The sequence below is a fragment of the Sinocyclocheilus rhinocerous genome, unplaced genomic scaffold, assembly GCF_001515625.1.
Source record: "Sinocyclocheilus rhinocerous isolate Xijiao unplaced genomic scaffold, SAMN03320098_v1.1 scaffold1607, whole genome shotgun sequence".
NCBI classification, from domain to species: domain Eukaryota; kingdom Metazoa; phylum Chordata; class Actinopteri; order Cypriniformes; family Cyprinidae; genus Sinocyclocheilus; species Sinocyclocheilus rhinocerous.
The window spans coordinates 9,021-31,045 of NW_015629758.1; the positions used below are offsets into that span (position 1 = coordinate 9,021).

General features: G+C 36.9%; 1 protein-coding gene across 4 annotated transcripts; it reads left to right on the top strand.

Annotated features, from left to right (window-relative positions):
• Positions 1–3,490: 3,490 nt before the first annotated feature.
• Positions 3,491–21,711, top strand: LOC107739424 (caprin-1-like). Of its 4 annotated transcripts, none has more exons than XM_016551523.1 (18): positions 3,491–3,643; positions 4,195–4,374; positions 6,658–6,720; positions 6,803–6,889; positions 7,045–7,283; positions 7,910–7,992; positions 9,335–9,484; positions 9,588–9,637; positions 16,504–16,587; positions 17,906–18,067; positions 18,147–18,255; positions 18,357–18,418; positions 18,528–18,638; positions 18,798–18,941; positions 19,196–19,349; positions 19,553–19,756; positions 19,863–19,969; positions 21,174–21,711. In XM_016551523.1, exons 2-18 carry the CDS (start codon positions 4,195–4,197, stop codon positions 21,258–21,260), a joined length of 2,076 nt encoding a protein of 691 aa, XP_016407009.1. In that variant the 5' UTR covers positions 3,491–3,643; the 3' UTR covers positions 21,261–21,711. The 4 variants fall into 4 exon arrangements, with proteins under 4 accessions (XP_016407009.1, XP_016407010.1, XP_016407011.1 ...); XM_016551524.1 differs by having other exon boundaries at positions 19,556–19,756; XM_016551525.1 differs by having other exon boundaries at positions 19,577–19,756.
• The last annotated feature ends 314 nt before the right edge of the window (positions 21,712–22,025 follow it).

Sequence of the window (22,025 nt, forward strand, 5' to 3'; positions counted from 1 at the left end):
ATGAAATTATATATCAAAATAGCACAACAGCATAAAATTTCAACTGTGAAATTGAAAAAATTGTACACAATATTTAGTTTATTTATTCAACATTTTAAAAGAAGGGAATAACTTATAAAACATTTTTTTTTTACTGTTACATTAATTCTGGGTTGAATGTTTCATGGATAAAGTTCAAAGGTCAAAGGCCAAAAAAAAAGGCTAATAAAGGCCTTAAAGGGATAGTTCACCCAAAAATGAAAGTTATGTAATACCTTTAAAGCTTTTATTAGCCATTTTGACCTTTGGCCATTATCCCTAATATTTAACCCAGAATTAATGCAACAGGTGCACAGCAAAAAACTAATTTTAAAAAGGTTGAGTAAACGAATTCCCAGTTGTTGTGACAATATTGAAATAATCTAGCATTGATCTAATCATAAATGACTGATAATACTTTGCAAGCTTTAACCACATATTCAGGATTGGGAGTGAATTAGGAATCAGCCATATAAAAAAACTGAATAATGATTTACCAGCAATCTGAATATTAGGGGAGATTCGCCCCATATGGTGGCCCCTCATTGTCTAGTGATTATATAGCCATGGTATTTTTTTGGCTTGAGGTTGAAAATATGATTTATTGAAAGTCCAGCCTTAGTAGGAAATGTCATTTGATTGGCCTCATACTGGATGTGTTTTACTTGTTCTGTTTTAACTGAGCCTTTTGGCATACTGGAGAAGAAAACAATAAAAAAATGAAATAAATGCATACATACATATGTACGTACTTACGTTCTCATAGGGAAAGGTTATACATTTTATAGCATACAATAAAATGACCTAAATTTAGCTTTTACTGACATTAAAATAGTATATAATAGCATAAAATTTAAATTGTGATATGTGACCATGGACCACAAAACCAGTCATAAATGTACATTTTTCGAAATCGATGTTTATACAGCATCTGAAAGCTGAATAAATACGCTTTCCATTGATGTATGGTTTGTTAGGATAGGACAATATTTGGCCGAGATACAACTATTTGAATATCTGGGATCTGAGGGTGCAAAAAATCTAAATATTGAGAAAATCACTTTTAAAGTTGTCCAAATGAAGTTCTTAGCAATGCATATTACCAATAAAAAATTAAGTTTTAATATATTTACAGTAGGAAATTGACTAAATATCTTCATGGAACATGATCTTTACTTAATATCCTAATGATTTTTGGCATAAAAGAAAAATCGATCATTTTGACCCATACAATGTATTTTTGGCCATTGCTACAAATATACCCCAGCGACTTAAGACTGCTTTTGTGGTCCAGGACCACATATATGACTTTGTTTTTAATAAATATGTGATTTATTACAAGCAAATAACACTGAGGTATACCAGAATTTACTCACTTACTTTGACATGAATTCCAAACCTACTGTGACAGTGTTGAAATAATGTAGCAGTTTAGAATTAGGCTTAGTGTTATTAATAAATAACTTTTGATACTCTGCAAGGCTGTTAGCACATGGATTTAGGATTTAGAAATCAGCCACTGAAACTTCATACCGATTAACCAGAAATCTGAATATTAGGGCAGATCAGTCCCTTGGTGTCCTGGTCCTTTGGCTCTGCAAGAGTAGGCTGATTTATTGAAAGTCCAGACCTAATAGGAAATGCCATTGGATTGGCTGATCATTTGCCATGGAACATGCCTTGACTCAATAACAAAAAACTGAAACATATCCTCTTCAGTGTTGCCAACTGCTTTCAATTGAAAGTAGCTAAAACTGGTAGCTAAATGTCACTAGATGACATCACAATGGCAAATTCACTGATCTATATAAAGATGAACGTAGATCAGTGGGCAAGATGAGAACTTAGATAAGGTTTGTCCAAGAAGTTGCTATATTTGTCCCTAAACTTTTGAAAAAAGTCTCAAAAGGGGCGGGGAAGTCGCTAAATCTAGCTACAAAGTAGCTAAATTGGCAACACTGATCCTCTTACTGGATGTGTTTGACATGTTCTGTTTTAATTAGGACCTATAGGCTGCCTTTAGCCTACTGGAGAAGAGATCCATCACAGACTGCGTAATCACAGTAAGGCGTATTTCCTGTAAGGAGAGAGCCTGGATGTGTTGTTGGCTCTCTGATAGCATATACTCTGAAACAGCAATAGCTAGGCTACTGCTTCCTGCCTAATCTTAGCGTAAACTATTGTTGGCTCATTTTTGAGAAGCTTGTGCGAACACCATTATTTGGACTAAGTAAAAACATTGTTGTGACTACAAGTTTGTAGTTTGTTCATTGTAAACTTCAGATGATCAGTGATTAGCCATATTTGTGACACTGACAGATATATTAATGGACTGTTTAAGTTGAGGACTGCTGCTGCTGTTACTAAACACAACAGAGAGCGGAAATGAGTCACTCGATGAAAGAAAGCTTCACTCTCCCATGAGATTTTCCTCTAATCAGTATTATTCCTGAAAGAAAACACCCTTTCAATAGAACATTACTATCAAAGAGCAGAGCAACCATGTTAACTGCTTCCTGTATATGCCAAACAAAACCTCATGCAACTGCATTCACATTGTTTTTGAATAGTTTATGATTTTTACAGAAAGCTTTATTTTTTTTATGTCTATCTATATGAAATTATTTTTGCAATATCAATACTTCTTGAATGAAATAAAAATGCTTCATAAGCTTGAAAAGATACACGTATGCAATAGGAGAATATAATTTATTTTGCATTAATGAATAGCCTTAAAATGTTGTTACATAATGTGCTCAACCTAAATTAGAAAATGTGAATGATTCAATATTAATTAGTCATTCTTGTAATCATTTATTGAATGCACTTAATCATTTATTGCTTGTACATATTTGACTTTGCAGGAACGTTCGAGTTGACTGCATTCACTTCAATCTGTCTGGTGCTATCTGCTGGACCGCAGTTTGATTTACATTAAATAACTATATTAAATAATGGTGTATCGTTGCAAGGACTTGTTTGGTCGTTTAAAAAATGAGATACCTGATATTTAGGCGAAAACTAAAACAATAATAATAAGAAAGTTAACAGTTGCAGAATCGGTGAAGAGGTAATTTAGCATGATATTGAAGGGAAAAAAGGTTATCAACGAAATAAAATAAAACACAGTCCCACAATAAAATACTAAATCTCACATTTTTAATACCATATTATCCTTTATACAGTCTATGGTTTATATAAAGTCAGCCTGTTCGTTTTCACCACACGCGTTCAGTGACAAATTTACATGAGGAAGTCATTGTATGCCTGCTTTGCAACTGAATAAAATATTAGTATTTTCTGTCATCTTCGTGACTCTTTCTTATGCGTTTCATAAATTATCTTTATTATTTGGTTGTATATTCATCGGACAAGAAGTAAACGCAATAATAACCTGCATATAAATGTCAGTAGGACACAAGCAAAATCCTGGTCGACTCTAAACGGGGTCCTTTCTCATATAAACCTTTTCCTCGCCTTTCAGTCGCTCTCAGTTGTCGGTGAGGCCGGCGGGGCTGATCCTATAGTAAATTGGAAGAGAAAATAAAAGCAACACAATCAACGCTTCGACTTATTTGCCTCCAGACGATTACTTTTCACCCTTGTGGATATATTGCGCATAAAGGTGAGCACATATTATGGATCCAAATCACAGACGTGAACGTTATACAGTAGATCCAGTGATGATTTGGACACCGTTTCAGTTTAAAATGCGGACAATGGGTTGCTATGACAGTGTTTTGGAATTTTGCAGTCTATTTCTAGCGTTTGTGAAATATCTTTATAATTTTGAATTATTAAAAAATATATAATATATTTATCGTACTTCATTGTCGTGTTCAGCTGAAAATGTGCTACTATCAGACAAAATCTTATCTGTATAATTTCGTTATATAATGGAGTTCTATGATTACATAATTATTTGAACATGTATGATTAACATCTAGCTGCACTTGGTATCATAATTGAAAGATTTGGTTGATCTGATTGAAAGAGTATGTAAATGTGATATGATCGAAAATGAAACCATCGTCGATCACCACTTACATCATGTTCCGCCTCAAATGATGATCATCTCACTGCCACTCAATCGGATGCTTTCAGCATTTTAGTGTTTTATTCCTTCATTTTTTTGTTATATTCTGATATTAAAACTTGTCCTTTATCCTTGATCAGATGCCCTCGGCAACAAATGGCACCAGGACTGTGAAGTCTGCCAGCCCAGACTTGGGATTTGCTCCCGGATCAATGAACCAAATCACAGCCAGCAACCAGCTGACTGGAACTCAATCAGAGGCCATGAAGCAAGTGCTGGTGGTTCTTGAAAAGAAAGTGCGCAATATGGAGAAGAAAAAGGTACCGGTTTCAACATGTCAACTTTAGCATAACTAATATTAGCACAGAAATGTATAGATAAACTACGTTTTTGTTGTCCCACATCCTCAGAGTTCATTCCCCTAACCCATTCCCCTTGTGCCTTTTGTACTCCGTTATATATTTCTCACAAATCTGATCGATCAGAGTTTACATGCATTTCTTATGAATATGTCAGTTGATTAAAAACACATCATCCTTGGATCTCAATGGTGTGATCTGTTGGTAAATGGACAATAAATGGGTTTAATGTGCCACATTTTAATGTCAAAAACTTATGAAGTTTGATCGACCATGTAACGCAGTTAGCCAGGCTCATTAAATGTTTATGAAACCATTGCTCTATTTATATGCATTTAAGTCATGTTGTATGAACCAACATCTTTAACGTAAAGGTAAATCTCTTAAATTCATACAATTGTGCCCTTTCCATTTCTCTTGACAAATGTATTTACATAATTACTTATTTACCTTCTCTATATAATTCGCGATTATATTTCTTGATTTTTGTTAGTTTCTAGGATAACTATTTGTTTCGCACGCACATGGAGATGGAGATAAAGCTAACATGGCATCCTAAAACAGGTTCAGCATGCTAAAAATGGGGAAACTGCCAGCGCAAAAATGCATTTAAATGAGTTGTTAAAGGGGTCATATGATGCGATTTCAAGTTTTCCTTTCTCTTTGGAGTGCTCTCAGGCTTGTGCTGATGTGGGTTTGTCGAGGTAAATGGGTCAGAGGCAGGTGTGTCCTCAGGACACGCAGTAAGCGCCTTTGGATCCTGCAGGTTTCTGAGCTTCGCCGGAGAAACTTTTAACTTGGTGACAGTGCAGCACATTGCTTTTATATTGGTTTATTCAGAATCAGAATCAGAAGAGCTTTATTACCAAGTATGTTTAGTCGTTAGGTCCAGTGATTTTGGGCTTTTTGGTGACCGGAATGATGGTGGAGCGTTTGAAGCAACGGGGAACTTCACACAGCTCCAATGATGAAGATCTGTGTGAAGATGGGGGGCCAGTTGGTCAGCGCAGACTTTTAAACAGGCAGGTGAAACACCATCTGGGCCTCGGAGGCACGTACACATTCACGAGAATGAAAGAAGAAAACTCCCGCGGCGAGTAGAAGGGTTTACAGTTTATGATGAGTGCCTCTAAATTAGGACAGCATACCTTTTTCAGCTTTGTTACATCTGAACACCAACTTTCGTTGATGTAGAAACACAATCCACCACCTCTGGTTTTCCCCGTTAACTCCGCGATGCGATCTGCTCTGAACAGCTGGTAGCCCGGCAGATGAAGCGCGTTGTCCGGAATGACTATAAGCCGGAAGGGATATATTTCGTTAAAAGGATAATTCACTGGGCAAAAAAATACAATTCTGTCATTGTCTCCGTTTTCATGTGGTTTCAAACCTGTTAAACTATTGTGGAACACAAAAGTGGATCTTAAGCAGAATGCTAGTCAGACAGACAGATAGACAGACAGTCATGATTTTTGTTTTCCATTAAGTGATTAGTGACTGCCATTTCTTTTAAGGGATTTATTTAGGCTAATGAACAGTTATGGCATCATGTCTTGTGTGCCTTCATGTCTTGGATGTCCGCTCTGATTCTGACATTTGTGGAAAGTGAACTTGCCATCTCTCACCAACTCTGTGAAATGTGATAATCTCCACATAACTCAACCACATGTTGGAGGTTTCCGGAACAAAGTCCTTGCTCTTGATCCACTTTGAATGGGAAATTGGTTTCATAATTAAAAATATTATGTGCAATACATTTTTTGTACAGTTCAGCCAAGGATGCATAAAACTAATGAAAAGTGACATTGAAAAACATGAATAATATTACAAAAAAATCTATATCAAATAGCCTAAATGCTGCTATTTTAAACTTTCTATTCAAAGAATCCTGAAGATTTTATAACTGTTTTCTAAAAAATATTAAGCGGAGCAACCAGATTACCATATTAAAGTTGTTTCTGAAGGATCATTTGACACTGAAGACTGAGACTTCTTTCAAAAACATTAATCTTACTGATCGCAGAATTTTTAAAGATATATGGGCACTCATTTGTATTCTTGCTTTTCTGAGAGTCTTTATCTCTGTCATATATTGTTGTGATGACCAATTCAGCTGGATTTTGAGATGGGGAAATGAATGCATAAACCTGTGAGATGACTTCTCCAATGTACTGTCATTTTATTATCTTGCTTTTTTTATTTTTCAAATTTATTTCTATTTCTTTGTCACTTCTCTTCTTTCAGAGCAAGCTTGATGACTATCAGGCCAGAAACGGCAAAGGGGAACGTCTCAACCAGGACCAGCTGGTGGGTAAACACTCCATATTTTTGTTGTCCGTTAATTGTTTTTCAGTTTCCTGAAATCTGTCCTTTTTCTAAATCAATTTAGGAAGCCCTGTCTAAGTACCAGGAAATGATCCATAACCTTGAGTTTGCACGTGAACTGCATAAGAGCTTTTTGGCATTGGGTCAAGAAGTGAGTACATGAAATTGAATTTGCTCTCTTCCATAGCCTGAGGACCTACAGTTTGTTTTTTGTGTTGTGAATGTGTATAGATCTACAACCGAAATTCACTGGAAGGTTTATACGAATCAGTGAGAATGTCTCCCGCAATCTGTTGCTTTGGATAGATCCAGAAGTGTGTTAAGAAAGCGGCACGTCGTGAGCAACTCCAGCGTGAAGAGGTGGAACAGAAAAGGCTGAAACGAGTTCTGGAGCTACAGTTCCTTCTCGACCGACTTGGGGATGAAACTGTGTGGCAAGAGCTACTGCAAGGAGCCGGCAGACCCTCACTGCTTACCGAGGGTGACCTTACTTCCCTGGATGAGTTTTACAAGCTTGTGGGGCCTGAACGTGACCAAAACATCAGGTGAAGAAGACTGTCCACACTACTTTACTCAATTTAGAAATTGTTTGCAAATAAACTATGCTGTAAACAGAATAATTGGTGTTTTTCCTACTGTAATATAAATTGTCATTGAATTGACATTTGGATCTCTCACAGAATACATTTCAGACAGCTTGAGGTCTCAGCATTGGCAGAGCATGTTAAGTTTGACAGCATCTTTGTAACTGTACTTTTAATTATTTATTGCCGATTTGCCAGTGTGCGTCCAGGAAGATTTTAAAGAAGCAGGGTTACTTCACTCAAAAATACAAATGGTCAATTACTCACCCTAAGGTTGTTAAACACGAAGGACTTTAGTTTAGTTTATCTTTGAAACACAAATTAAGATTTTTAATGAAACACAAGATATTTCTGTCCCTCCGTTGAACCATAATTTTAATGCTTTATAAAGTTCATATACTGAACTTAATCCATCCGTCCGTCTGTGTCCCATCTATCCATTCGTGTCCCATCCATCCATCCGTGTCCCATCCATCCATCCATCCATCCGTGTCTTTGGTTAATTTAAATTTAATTTAACAAATTAAAAATTTAGTTTGCTTATTTTTTGGATTGTATGTTCACAATGGGATGCTTTTCTTACACAGGTTAACTGACCAGTATCAAGAAACATCACAGCACTTATGGGAACTTTTGGAGGGGAAGGACAAGCCTGTAGCAGGAACAACATGTATGTCAAATGGACTTTTTAAACTTCTTTTTAGGGTCTGATAGCTCATAACATCTATTTGTAAGAAGTTAAAAATGAAATTAATATTGGATTTTTATGGATTTTCGATGTGTATCAGCTTTTTCTGTTTTTTAAAGGGTAAAATTTTTCAGCCGTTTTCTTTTTCTTTTTTTTCCTTTTTAAATATTAACACGCATTCAACTGTACTGGAAACTATTTCCTCATGATCCAATTATGTTTCTGTGCATGTTGGTACAAGGAGATTTATATGAGCATTTTCAGGAAAAATCATGTAATGTCTTTTGAAAGCTTGCATTGTTTAATTAAAGAAAACCTTTATGGCAATTAATAGAATGTTGCATAAATTGGTCGGCATCATTCTTGATTTTTTACCAAAGGTTTACCAAAGCAAGACATGGATATGGGCAAAGGTGGCATATACTGCAGCATTCAGTCACGATGCATGTGCTGACTCAGCAGTGGGTGGAGTGGCATTATCCATGTCCCCTGTCTTCTGTATCAGTGTGATTCTGCAGCTGTGTGCTAGGGAAACTCTCCAAGGACACTGACTGTGAAAGATCACTTGATCAATGTGGGGAGTCCATAGGTCATGCTAGCGCCATGTTAACTTAATGGCCAGTTAAAAGGCACATTAAAATACTTCTAATATATTCACAGGATTGCTTAATTTGAACTAGTGTAAACATATCATAAATAATCTATCACCTACAGTAGCCCTGCATTAGAAAGCTTCCAGCCTCTAGCACTTTTCTTCAGTGGTATTCTGTGGCAGATCATGTGGCTCATGGCATATAAATACATCCATTTGCTATGTACCAGCTGGGCTTGTAGTATGTAGTGTGATGGTCCTCTATAATCGTTTAAGCTTTTCAGTATTTTTTTTATTTTTTTTTAGAGTCTGTTTGTTTGTAATAAATTACTTTTTATTCTGCGTGGATGCATTAAATTGATGGAAATTGACAGTAAAAACACTTGTTACATAAGATTTATATATTTTTGTGTTATATTTTAATGTTATTTAGACAATCCGGAAAAAATGTATCATGGTTTCCAAAGAAAGAAAGAGAAAAAAAAACACATTAAGCAACATGACTGTTTTTAACATTAATAACAAATCTTTCTTGAGCACCATCAACCTATTATAACATTTTTTGAATGCTCATGTAACACTGAAGACTGTTCAGTTTTGCATCACGGGAATAAGTTACATTTTTAAATTTTTATATTTAACTTACTGCATTTTTGATCAAATTAATGCATCCTTGGTGAGCATCTTACTGATCCTAAACATTTGAACAGGAGTGTAAATGCTTGTTTTCAGATAAAGCACTGAATGAGATGTTGGAGCGAGTTTTGCAGAGCGGCTACTTTGACCGAGTGCAGTCTCATCAGAATGGAGTTTGCACGGAGGAAGAGGAGCAGACAGCTGCAGTGGAAGTGTCTGAAGCAGAGGAGCACCCTCCCGACACGGGTAAAACACTTTCATTTCACATTGCTCAATCGAGTTACTGTCATTCTGAAACTGCTACAATACAGACTGATTTCTGCAAACTGTCTTTTATGTCTCCTAACAGAGGGTGAAATGACAGAGTGTGCAGAACCTGTTGCAATTGAGGTGACACAGGTGAGACAAGTTGGTTAAATGCACTTTGTAAAATGCAAGCTTAACGGGTCATGAAACCCCAGACTACTTTTTCTGAGATTTTAGCAGAGGTGTTTGTGTTGCACATCATAGAAGACAATATTAGCATTCGATAGTTCTAATTATCCTATGAGAAGACGCTTTGCTTAATTATTCACAACAGCATGTGCTGATTTGCTATGACAGACGCTTCAGACTGCGAGACCACGTACATTAACTGAGAGAAACGTTAATGGGTTGAAGGAGAGTGTTTGTTTTTGCTTTGCAGGGATGTGCAGAGAATTCCTCAGGGGCAGGGGCTCAAATGTAAAATAGGGGCAATTTAAAAAAAACAACCATTATAGGTCAAAAGTTTGGATACATTACTAATTTATATTTTTGCAAGTCACTTATGGTCATCAAGCCTGCATTTATTTGATCAAAATTTTTATATACTTTAAAATGCATTTTATGCAATGTTGATTTATTATCAGTGTTGGAAACATGTGATACTTTTTTTCAGAATTCTTTGATGAATAAAAAGCTCAAAAAGAACAGCATTTATTGAAAATATAACTTTTGTAACAATATACACTACCGTTCAAAAGCTTGGTCAGTATTTTTTTTTCGTTTGAAAGAAATTAGTTTTCAGCAAAGATTTGTTAAATTAATAGAAACAGTGATAGTAAAGATTTATATTGTTAGAAAACATCTCTATTTTGAACAAATGCTGTTCTTTTTAACTTTTTATTCATCAACGAACCCCAAAAAAGTATCACAGGTTACAAAAACATTTAATAAAAAATTAAGCAGCACAACTGTTTCAAACATTGATAATAAATCGGCATATTAGTATGAGTTCTGAAGGATCACGCGCTGAAGACTGGAGTAGGCTAATGATGCTGAAAATTCAGCTTTGCATCAGAAATAAATGATATTTTAAAGTATTTCAAAAACATTCTTTTAAATTGTAATAATAGTTCACAATATTAGTTTTTTTTCTGTATTTTTGATCAAATAAATGCAGGCTTGATGAGCATAAGACACATTCATAATGCTGCATAATTATCAAAAATGGTAATATGATAAAGTCCTTTCACGTCACCATTTCGCTAGCCTACACTTCAAATAATAGGCCTGTAGGTGGCACTTGGGCTTCATTAACTATGATAGTTTCATGAAATAGTAAACGGTGTAGCCTATCATACATATAAGTGAACTGAATACTGATTACCATTATTGCAACTTTTGGCGCTGCACGGTTTTGTGCAGTCTTTTTGTAGTCATTTAGCATCCATTTTCTCAGCGATGTATTTTGATTTATAAAATGAGACGCCGCAGATCCAGATTAGGGATGCACCGAATGTTCGGCAACCGAAATTATTCGGCCGAAAATAGGAAAAAAAAGCTCTTTCGGTGTTTGGCCGAATAAGCGAAAAGACAGAATAAATTGTACCGAACAACGATATGACGCGATCACATAGCAACCAGCGCAGAGAGACGCGCACTCTTTATTATGCAGCACACACGTCAGCGGAGAAAGACACAAAAATCATTACAAGCACCGACAGCGAGAGACTGTTTAGGATTTTTTTGGCAAAATACATGGGGAAAAAAAACTCGAAAAAACGTGTCCGGTATTCGGCCTTCGGCCCAGTGTTTAATTTTATTCGGTTTTCGGCTTCGGCCAAGAATTTTCATTTCGGTGCATCCCTAATCCAGATCACTCCACAAATAAGCTCGTCTGTCCCATGTCATTTTTCAACCGATTTATGTATAAGAACGGAAAATGACTGCTCTACTTCACATTATTGTCCAATGAAATTTGAACTTGTGCCAGATCATGATTGGTTGGTGTATTATAGGCATGACAAACGGGCATTGAATTATGTAATATTCTAAAATATACAGTTGTGGTCAGAATTATTGGCACCCTTGGTAAATATGATCAAAGAAGGCTGTGAAAATAAATCTGCATTAATAATTTTGATCTTTTATTTAAAAAAATTCACAAATATCTAACCTTTCATTGAACTAAAACAATTGAAAATGGGGGAAAATCTCATTATGAAATAAATGTTTTTCTCAAATACACGTTGGACACAATTATTGGCACCCCTAGAAATTCTTATGAGTAAAATATCTGTGAAGTATATTCCCATTCATATTTACAATTTTGATGATCTCTTGTCAGGTGCTCTCTAACCTCATCAGGCATTATAGGAGAAAACTCAGAGCTGTTATTATGCCAAATGGAGGTTTCAAAAAGCATTGAATAAAAGGGTGCCGTTAATTGTGTTCAATGTGTATTACAGAAAACATTTATGTCATAATGATACTTCCCCCCCCATTTTAAATTCTTATTCTCCAATGAAAGGTTAGATTTATGTGAATTTTTTAAAGGGGTCATATGATGTTGCTAAAAATAACATTATTTTGTGTATTTGATGTAATGCAATGTTTTTATGTGGTTTAAGGTTCGAAAAACACATTAATTTCCACATACTGTACATTATTGTTTCTCCTCTATGCCCCGCCTTTCTGAAACGCGTCGATTTTTACAAAGCTCATCGAAAATGTCAACAATTCTGTGTTTTTCTGTCAATATGGGGTGCTGTGTGTACATTAATGAGGAAAAAAAATTAACTTAAATGATTTTAGCAAATGGCTGCAATATAACAAAGAGTGAAAAATTTAAGGGGGTCTGAATACTTTCCGTACCCACTGTATATACACACACACAGGTGTGTGTGTGTGTGTGTGTGAGTGTGTGTGTGTGTGTACTCAAGATTATTTTATTTTACTTTGGAAGAATTTAGTGCATGATACAGCTGCATGTATTTGGTGTGCTTTTTTATTTTTAGAACGCTATTTTGAAAAGTAAAGAACAATACATTATACAATTATTTATGTATTGCGGAAAATATGCTAAAATAATTGCTCAAAATTTTCACATGTTCTAAATGAGAGAAAAAACTGACAAACTAAAAAAAAAAACTGAAAGCATGTAATAAATGTTATAAAAGTAATGAAATGTATGTATATTATATTATATTACATTAAATAAAAATGCCATTCATATAAAATACCAAGTCAACTATTATATTTCAAATTGTGTTTTGACAATTTAATAGTTAATCACAGACAAAGCAATCCTGAATCTCAGTGAAAGAGATTCATCTGAAAAGTAAATTTATTATATGATTTATATAGAGGAATATCAATATTTACATATTTCATTTATTTAAAAATAATTTATTTTAATCTTAAGATATGTCTTAATAGCAACACTGTAAATTCAGATTAAATTAATTCACTATAGGTTTTAATGAATAGCGAAGAAATGTACATTTAAATCAGGAAATTATTGAATAATAACCCAAATTAAATAGTAAGTAACAACATGCCACTAGTCCTGAGTCTAATTTTTGCTTTTTTCTTCAAAATGAAAACAATATTTGGTAACACTTTATTTTAGGGTCTCTTAACTAGTTGCTTATTAGCATGAATTTTACTAGAACATTAGCCATTTATTAGCGCATATTAATGCCTTATTCTACATCCCTAATCCTACCCAATACCTAAACTTAACAACTACCTTGCTAACTATTAATACGCAGCAAATTAGGAATTTATTGAGGGAAAAGTCGTAGTTAATAGTGAACAAGTGTTCCCTATTCTAAAGTGTTACCCAATATTTTTTACTCCACAAATCTAAAAACATTGATGTGTCCACACATCCATGATTAACAGACACAAAACACTTTGATATTCAACTTTGAGCACAGCCATTCATTAAATGAATGAAATTAGAGTATATTTTACATAAAAAACATGAATCCTATTTTATGACCATTATGTTCACTATGTTCACCATTCTGTCTTTTTTTTGCATTGTGACAAAGTGAAAATGCCCAAGTATGTATTTGATAAACCTGTTCTCCGTGTTGAGTGATTCCCAGTTTAGCGTTGCGCAGGACCTCGGCGAGTCCGGCTCCTCCAGAGCTCTGGGGGGCGGTGTGACGCAGCAGGCTCAGCGCTCGCTCCGGGAGCTTGGTTGGCTGCGCACATGACTGCTGCCACGATGACAGCTTATGAGACAACAGCTCTCTCACCTACCAAACAAAATCAGATCTTTAGACTGCTGATGGCTACATACACAGCTTACTTTAATACCTACAGAAGTGCTCTGGTTAGAGTCTCTTCATCTCACCAGTCGTTCATATTTCTTTTAAAGGGGTCATATGATATTGCTAAAAAGAACATTATTTTGTGTATTTGTTGTAATGAAATGTGTTTATGCGGTTTAAGGTTAAAAACACATTAATTTCCACATACTGTACATTATTGTTTCTCCTCTATGCCCCGCCTTTCTGAAACGCGTCGATTTTTACAAAGCTCATCGATCTGAAAAACAAGGTGTGCTGTGATTGGCCAGCTATCCAGTGCGTTATGATTGGCCGAATACCTCAAGTGTGTGACATAAATGTTATGCCCCTATCATACTGTGATGATGCCCTGTCAGGCCAGAGCGATAATTTAAAAACATGAAAACCCATTATAAACGAGGCATTCGCTGCATCCAGTGGGGACATAATTATGGATTATAATGACTTGTACTGTCTTTTTGCGCGTTGCGTTGCATCGCGCCGTGTAAACAAAACCATGTCTGCATTTGTGATCGGAGAAATGACAAACAACAAGCCCTACTCTACACTGCCCAAAAAACTCGCTTTAAATATAAAAAAACTTACTTACAATCTGTGAGTCAGAACAGCCGGCATTGTAGTCTACTCCAGTGTTTCCCAACCTTTTTTTAGTCGTGGCACCCTTTGGAAATTTTAACAAACGTGATGTAGATATGTGGGGGCGTGTTAGAATGAGCCGTTTTAGGTAGGCGTGGCTGACTCTTAACTTTTATAAAGAATATCTCTTTGGATTTGAGACTTTAGTCTTTGCAACTTTACAGATCTTCTTTATGTACCAAGAGCTTGTAACACTCCAAAGAGAAAGGAAAAATTGAAATCGCATCATATTACCCCTTTAAATAAAAGATCAAAATGATTAACAATGCAGATTTATTTTCACAGCCTTCTTTGATCATATTTACCAAGGGTGCCAATAATTCTGACCACGACTGTATAATAGGCTATATGGATTTTTAATTAAACCGACATGCTAGCTTTGATTATTGATGGAAAAAAAAGTTTAAAATATATATATTTTTTTCCTTCCTTCTGTCGACCCACTCACTGAAAGAACCATATATGGCTTGAGAGTCTAGGTTTCCAAACAGACTGAAATAGCAGTCAGTCAAGCAAAACACAAGCAACCCATAGCAACGCCTCAGATCGACAGATATGTAAAAATAAACAGGAATTTTCCGACTTGTAAACGATTGGTTTCTGTTTTGTACACATTGTCATGTTAATTATAATTAAAATGCATTTTGTTTTATTGACCACAATATCATTGCTATTTGGCTGAGAGGGGCACTTTTGAATAATTTTGAAAAAGGGCAGGGGCTTGAGCCCCCAAAGCCCCCCCTTCTGCACGTGCCTGTTAATAATTTTGAAAAAGGGCAGGGGCTTGAGCCCCCAAAGCCCCCACTTCTGCACGTGCCTGTTGTTTTGTAATAAGAGTTCGGCACAAACGCGATTCATTCACTTGGTGAGTGTAACCGTTTTTACAGCTCCGTGACACAACCCGTCAAAAGGCTTATATAAACGCCGCAGAATAAGCCTAAAGTTATCAGAGGTGCAACAGCGCGTTCATATATATGTTTTCGATGCAGAGTGCAAATGGCTGTGCATTTATTTGTGTTTTTAACTCTATGGGAGCGGAATGAAACCGTCTGAAACCGAAGCTGTCTGTTTTGCCTCTTCCCCCTCAGCTCCTCAGCGCACCACGCCCACTTTTTTTTAGCGTTTTTTTTTTAAAACAGGGGGTTTCATGACCCTTTAAGGGGGTCACATTGGAGTGACTTTTGACATTGGAGTTCATAGCACTATGAAAATGTGCAATAATTTTCAGAACTCAAAACTTCCTCCCCTATCCAAAAATTTTTTATTTTTTTAAACTACACTACACAAAATGCAAAAATTCGATCTAATTTTCACATACAATTTGTCTGTTCGGATAATTGACCAATGCAGAAAAAAGCTGACTAGCTAAATGCAAATTCAGCCTCTGACAGTAGGTGGCGCTTATAGAAAAGTAGAAATACCCCTGTTGGCATGCTACACAAAGTGCTGTGCAACTTTGTTTCTTTTCACAGAGAAGAAAGGAAATCAAACAGTATTGCGTTTTTAATGTTTTCTTATAATTATTCTTTCTGAATGGGAGTCAATGGCAGCCCTATGAAGGGAACATATAGGAAAATGATGAAATTTGGCACACTTGTAGTGATGGTCATGAATGGTGATCTGACCAACTTTGGAGTCTCTAGGACTAACTCTATAGCGCCACCAGCAGTTTAAAAATTCAACCTTTAAATGATTATAACATTTGAACCCTTTGTTCTAGAAAAATGAAACTTGCTCTCACATTTGGCTTTGCTGACAGCTATTCAGGCATTTGTTTTGAAATATTTATCGCACCAACAAAATTAAAATGTTTATTGCACCAAACATTCGTCTCTGTGTGAACAGGCCCTATTAATGTCCCAGGTAATGTGCCCTGCCCATTGGGATTATTACTTAGGATGGTTGTGAAAAGTGAAGTACAGCTGTTTTTGGCGTAAAACATTTTACGTAAGTTGACTTAGGGGACATAATGAATGCGTATAAACCCTATAATTGTATGATCTTGCTGAGGGGTAAATTTCCTCTTGATTACCTATAATTTTCTTTTGTCATTTTTCTCTCCAGTTTTTAAATAGGCAGTTTGTTTTGGAGAGCATATACAGTACTGGCGATAAGGAACAAAGAGAGGAATGGAGTGTGGAGATGGAGGTAAGCTGCTCTAGAAATTGTATTGTTTGTGTTGGTGCTGGGGCTGTTTTAGAGTTTTATTCCTCCAACAGAGAATTGAATTCCTCCATGGGTCCTTCCATGAATGGGAAGCTCAGTAGGCCCTAATATGTTTTTCATTCAATATTTGGTCATTCTGAAATGTACATTTTGTATGTGTATATGTATATATGTACAAATGTATGTACTCTGTAAATGTATTTTGTCACATATTGCATATAGTAAAAGTAGGATTCCTTATAATAGCTTGTTTTTGCAGTCAGGACTTTGGAGACTCCAAAAAGCCACTAAAATATCTCTTTGCCTCCCTTTTGTTTAATAAAAGTAGCTTTTGAAAGGAAAATGCTGAATGAATTTTTTTTCATTTTTTTTCAGTGTTTGCTGCCGTCTAGTGGAATCAAATAACATTTACAATAGGTAGCTGAAGCACCCAGGACCCGAGTTATACACTTTCAAATACAGGATTCAAAGAAAAAAGAACACAAGCACCTATTTTTGGTGTTTATTTTGATATTTTGAATACGTACAATAATATTTATTACTTTACATTTGGTTTCATTTTCTAAAAGAATGGCACCGATATTTTGCATTTACTTCACTCATGTGGGTAAGGGCATCTATCAGATTTAGGCCCCGTCCACACAGAGACGCGTTTAGCTGTATACGCATACATTTTGTATCGTATAGGCGTTTCGTCCACACGGATCCGGCGTTTTGGGAGAGTGAAACCGATATTTTTTTAAACTGGGTCCCAGAGTGGATAAATCTGAAAACGCCGCCCTTGCGTTTTCGTGTGGACAGCGAATCCGTATATTTTCTGAAACGATGACATCATCAGCCCACGTCTCGCCCCTAGTCAAACACCGCTACGTTGGACGCAGATATTTCTTGAGACGAGGGGGAAAAAAAGATCGGATAGGGAAAGCTCTGGCTTTGTGTGGACGTAGCCTTAGATGTGGAAATCCACAAAAAACCCAAAGAGTTTAAGGGGTTAAAATCCCTTGCCCTCCTTTTGTACTTTTTTTTCTTGTTTTTTTTTTATGTGCTGGATTGAGGTTCATGTATTAAGGTCATGCATTAACTACGATTATAAAATATTAATTAAAATGATCGTTAGGATTCCAGTATTTTGGGGGATAAAGATAGATGTATGTTTTTGTGTATTTATTTTATTTATTTTTAGTTTTAGCTTATTTTAAAGCTTGTCATCATGAGGTCTCTTGGAATTTTGCTCACACCCTCTAGTGGTGCCTACCACTGGATTAGTGTGTAATTCTAAAACCTATTGGATCTGTTACAGGTGGTTAACTCCATGCAGCCGGTTCAGACCGCCCCCACCCCTGTCGTCCCAGAGCCCCATCCTCTGACCACAATTCCAACACCCCCTTCAGACCCTGTGGTTAGGCAGCAGGTGGTTCAGGATCTCATGGCACAGATGAAAGGACCATACAACTTCATGCAGGTGTTTTTTTTTTTTTTTTGCAGATTTGTTTTATTTGGCATATGTTTGTTTGCATACTAAATGCTCTCTTCATTCCCAGGACTCCATATTTGATTTTGATGGACAGTCTCTTGATCCGGCGATTGTATTGGCACAACCTATGAAACCAGTGCCTAGTATGGAAATGCCGCCAATGGTGTGTCAACCAGGTATGTTCATATTTCCACCACATGGTCATTCAGTTAGCTTTATGGGTTAAGCAGTTCAAATCACCCTAACCCTGCTGGGCTGTTGGTTTCTCAACCTACAGTTCTCCCTGAGTCTCGTCTTGCCCAGCCTTCTGCTGTTGGCGTTCAGCCTGAATCCACACAAGTGAGTGTAGCCAACTTCTTCTGGATTGGAAACTGTCTGGAAAAGAAAGATGAGAGTATTGACTTTATATCTGTGTAAAGATAAGTGTGTGAATTTACTTTGTCTGCAGATCCCCCTGGTCTCTCCATCACCAGAAACTTTCTCCACACCGCCTCCGATATACCAGTCTCCTCACGCTGCTGATCCCCGACCACAGACAGACTCCATTGATCCTATTCAGGCAAGTTGTCAAGCACCCAATCCTTTCATGAATTCAACAAGTTCTCAAACTTATTTCTGTGAAGCTAGAATATGAGCTTTCTAATGTAACCAAAAATGTACTGCACAAAATGTGCATCAAGTAATTTTCAGCAATCAAAACATTGCTTGTCCTCTGTAGGCCTCCATGCCCCTGACAGAGCAGCCGCCTCCATCTACAGTGCTCCCTCCTGCCTCCCAGACCCAGGTGATCCAGCCCGGATCCAAACCCTTGCACAGCAGTGGCATCAATGTCAATGCAGCCCCATTCCAGTCCATGCAAACGGTAAGATGCCTGAATGAAAATTACTAGCTGTTAGGAACACTTTAAAAATCAGGAAGTCATCTATGTTCATAATTATATCTGGGATGGCATGAAGGTGTGTACAGGAGGAGAATTCTCATTTTAGAGTGAAGTATTCCTTTTACAACACACAAACTTTGTATGTTGGATACTCTATGATACACTACACAAAATGCTATGATACTCTACTCTAATATTACATGTTCACTTATCCTCAATCTGTTCTTCCTGATAAGGTGTTCCACCTTAATGTGCCTGTCCCACCAGCTAATGATACGGACTCAATGAAGCAGGCCAGCCAATACCAGAATAGCTACAGCCAGGGTTTTAATAACCAGATGCAGCACCCTGTGGAGCATACAGACATGCCGCCAGAGCAGCTCCAATCTGGTGAGGAAAATCTTCAGAATCCCTCAGATCATATTTTAATACCCACAATATAATCATGTCTATGTAGTCAGAACTTCTCAACATGTGGCTCATGGGAGCAAGCAGCCGTGGAGCTAATAAAAACGTATATGATTTTCTACGGCCTGCATAATGCTATTTGTTTAATTCATGTTTAATTCAGCTTTTTATCCCTGTGTTAACAGTAGTTGGTGCCTTCCATTCTCAAGACCAGTCACTCCCTAACTCTACTGGTCCCCAGCCCATGTCCCAGCAGTCAGGTGGCCAGGGCAACGGGTTCAGCCACCAGACTCAGTCCTTCTACAACAGCAGAGGGATTTCTCGTGGAGGTCCTCGTAACTCACGTGGTATGATCAGTGGCTACAGAGGAACATCCAGTAGTTTCAGAGGTACAGAACGACGTTGTGTTTGGAGCAGTTGTAGGTGGTGATTTTCATTAGATGATCATTAAAGTCATTGATGGATGAATCATTCGAGTTTTTGAATTTATTTCAGGAGGATATGACGGTTATCGCCCAGCCTTCTCCAATTCTGCAAACTCTGGATACGGGCAAACCCAATTCAGTACGCCACGGGACTATTCCAACAGCAGCTATCAGCGGGTAAGTTCAACTTTTGATACTAGAGTGAGAATAATGAGATTCTCTCTTTATCGTTTGAGCATTAGTCTCAACTAGTGTTGTCACGGTACCAAAATTTCAGTATTCGGTACCAATACCCCAGTGAAAATCCATGGTTCTCGGTACCAATTTCGGTACCAAAGCAAAACACAAAAACATGTTAATCAAAAAATTTGACTGTACTTTCATTTAATCCAAACTGTGTGCATATTTAATTTTAAAGGGTTTTTAAAACCTTCTAGAGTTATTCAGCCAAGAATAACAACTAAGTTAGCTAAAAAAAATAGTTATAGGAGCATTAAATAGTTAATAAAGAAACTTCATTCTAATGCTCATTATATTAGCGTTAGCCGCGCTTATGCTAACGATTAACTTCTCTAATAAGAGCGATGTTCATTCAATCCGACATTCAAATTAAAATATTGAATAATATTCATAACTGAGCAGTGTTTCCCACAGACTTGCACTCTATTTGTGGCCGCATATATATGCAAATTCATTCTCTGCCAGCAGGAGTGGGAGAGATGGAGATTTCCCCAGTAACAGCTGTAATCAAATAAGCGCTGCGCTTACAAACGCTGCTTTATCAGGCATTACAGGCAAGATGAAATGAGACTGACATCCATAATTTTCTGAAGACAGTCGGTTTCTTTCAGAAATACAGTGATATAAAAACACCCGCACCGGGTTTCGACTTTGACATGTGCAGTGCTCATGTTTATTCAACGAAGTCAAAGCCTTTTGGAAAATCTATTTGTGGCGGTCAGTTTTGATATTGTGGCGGGCCGCCACAAATAAATCAATGTATGGGAAACACTGAAAAATTCAAATGAAACTTACCTGTTTGAACTCTTTCATTTGATCTGGGTGTCTGTCTTTAAAGTGTTTTGTTAGTTTGATGGGTTTCCTCATTTTGAGGTCGCTATGTCTCAGTGCTTTTATGAAGAGAGCGCATCTGCGCACCTTTCGGATAGCGCATCAAGAACTGGGTTGACCAGGTACTCGGTACCACCGGTACCGTAACGTAAAAACCTGGTACCGTAACATTTTCATTTTTTTTGTACCGACTTGGTACCGAAGTACCGGGTCTTTTGACAACACTAGTCTCAACACATCCTCAAAATACTGTTGAGACATTGACACTTGTCAGTTGTCTTCTTTAATCTTTTTATTTGTCTCTCCACAGGATGGTTACCAACAGAACTATAAACGTGGTGCTGGCCAGGGGGCTCGAGGGGTCTCTCGAGGAAATGCTCCAGCCATGCGGTCTTAAGCCTTGTGAACTGAGCTTACATCTGGACCACAGTGAACATTCAGATACTGAAGTGCATTTGTCCTGGCTGTTTGTCCCCCCCCTTTTCTTACCTTCCTGGAATTGATCGAACAACGTCTACCCTGATATGTTAAAATGGAGAAAATGGTTCAATGATTCAGAAAGCAAGCTGAAAACCCAGCGTCAAGATTTTAAAACTACCCTGTTTCTAACCGATACCTGTGAACTTGAAAGACTTAATTTATTTGTATTTTTTGTAGGAAATAAAACTCATACCTGCCACAGCTGGTCCAAGATTGGGAGTTCTCTTTTTGCCCCACTGTTCTGTTCACACTAATTCATTTTGGTTCTAATATGTTTCTTTTGGTACATTAAGATGCTCCCAGACTCTGTTTATAAAGCGATATTGCTTCAGGAGTTTCAATAAAGATGTGTTGCATTAAATGCTGTAGTGCTGTTTGAGTCTTGGTGTTTTTTTTAACCCCCCCATGATTACAATATCAAGTCCAGACATATTTGGTTTTATTGGATGTCAATATATTTGGCATCCTTACAATGCCTATCAACCTAAAGGACCTTAGAACCACTGCCATTTGGTTAGAAGACACAAATCTGCACAATATGCAAATGTTATAACATCAAGTAAATTCTCTATTGGAGATGCGTTTACATAAAGTTCTACATAAGAAGTGGTCTTAAATGTCTTACAAACACAGGATTCTCTGCTGTATGATTGACTCTCCCTTTCTATACTGCCTCTATACG

What these genes read in the sequence shown, in the direction of transcription:
- LOC107739424 (XM_016551523.1), top strand. Translation starts at nt 4,195, where the DNA reads ATGCCCTCGGCAACAAATGGCACCAGGACTGTGAAGTCTGCCAGCCCA. An exon ending in GCAATATGGAGAAGAAAAAG is followed by an intron (nt 4,375 to 6,657) that starts GTACCGGTTTCA and finishes CTCTTCTTTCAG; the next exon opens with AGCAAGCTTGATGACTATCA. An exon ending in AACATCCAGTAGTTTCAGAG is followed by an intron (nt 19,757 to 19,862) that starts GTACAGAACGAC and finishes AATTTATTTCAG; the next exon opens with GAGGATATGACGGTTATCGC.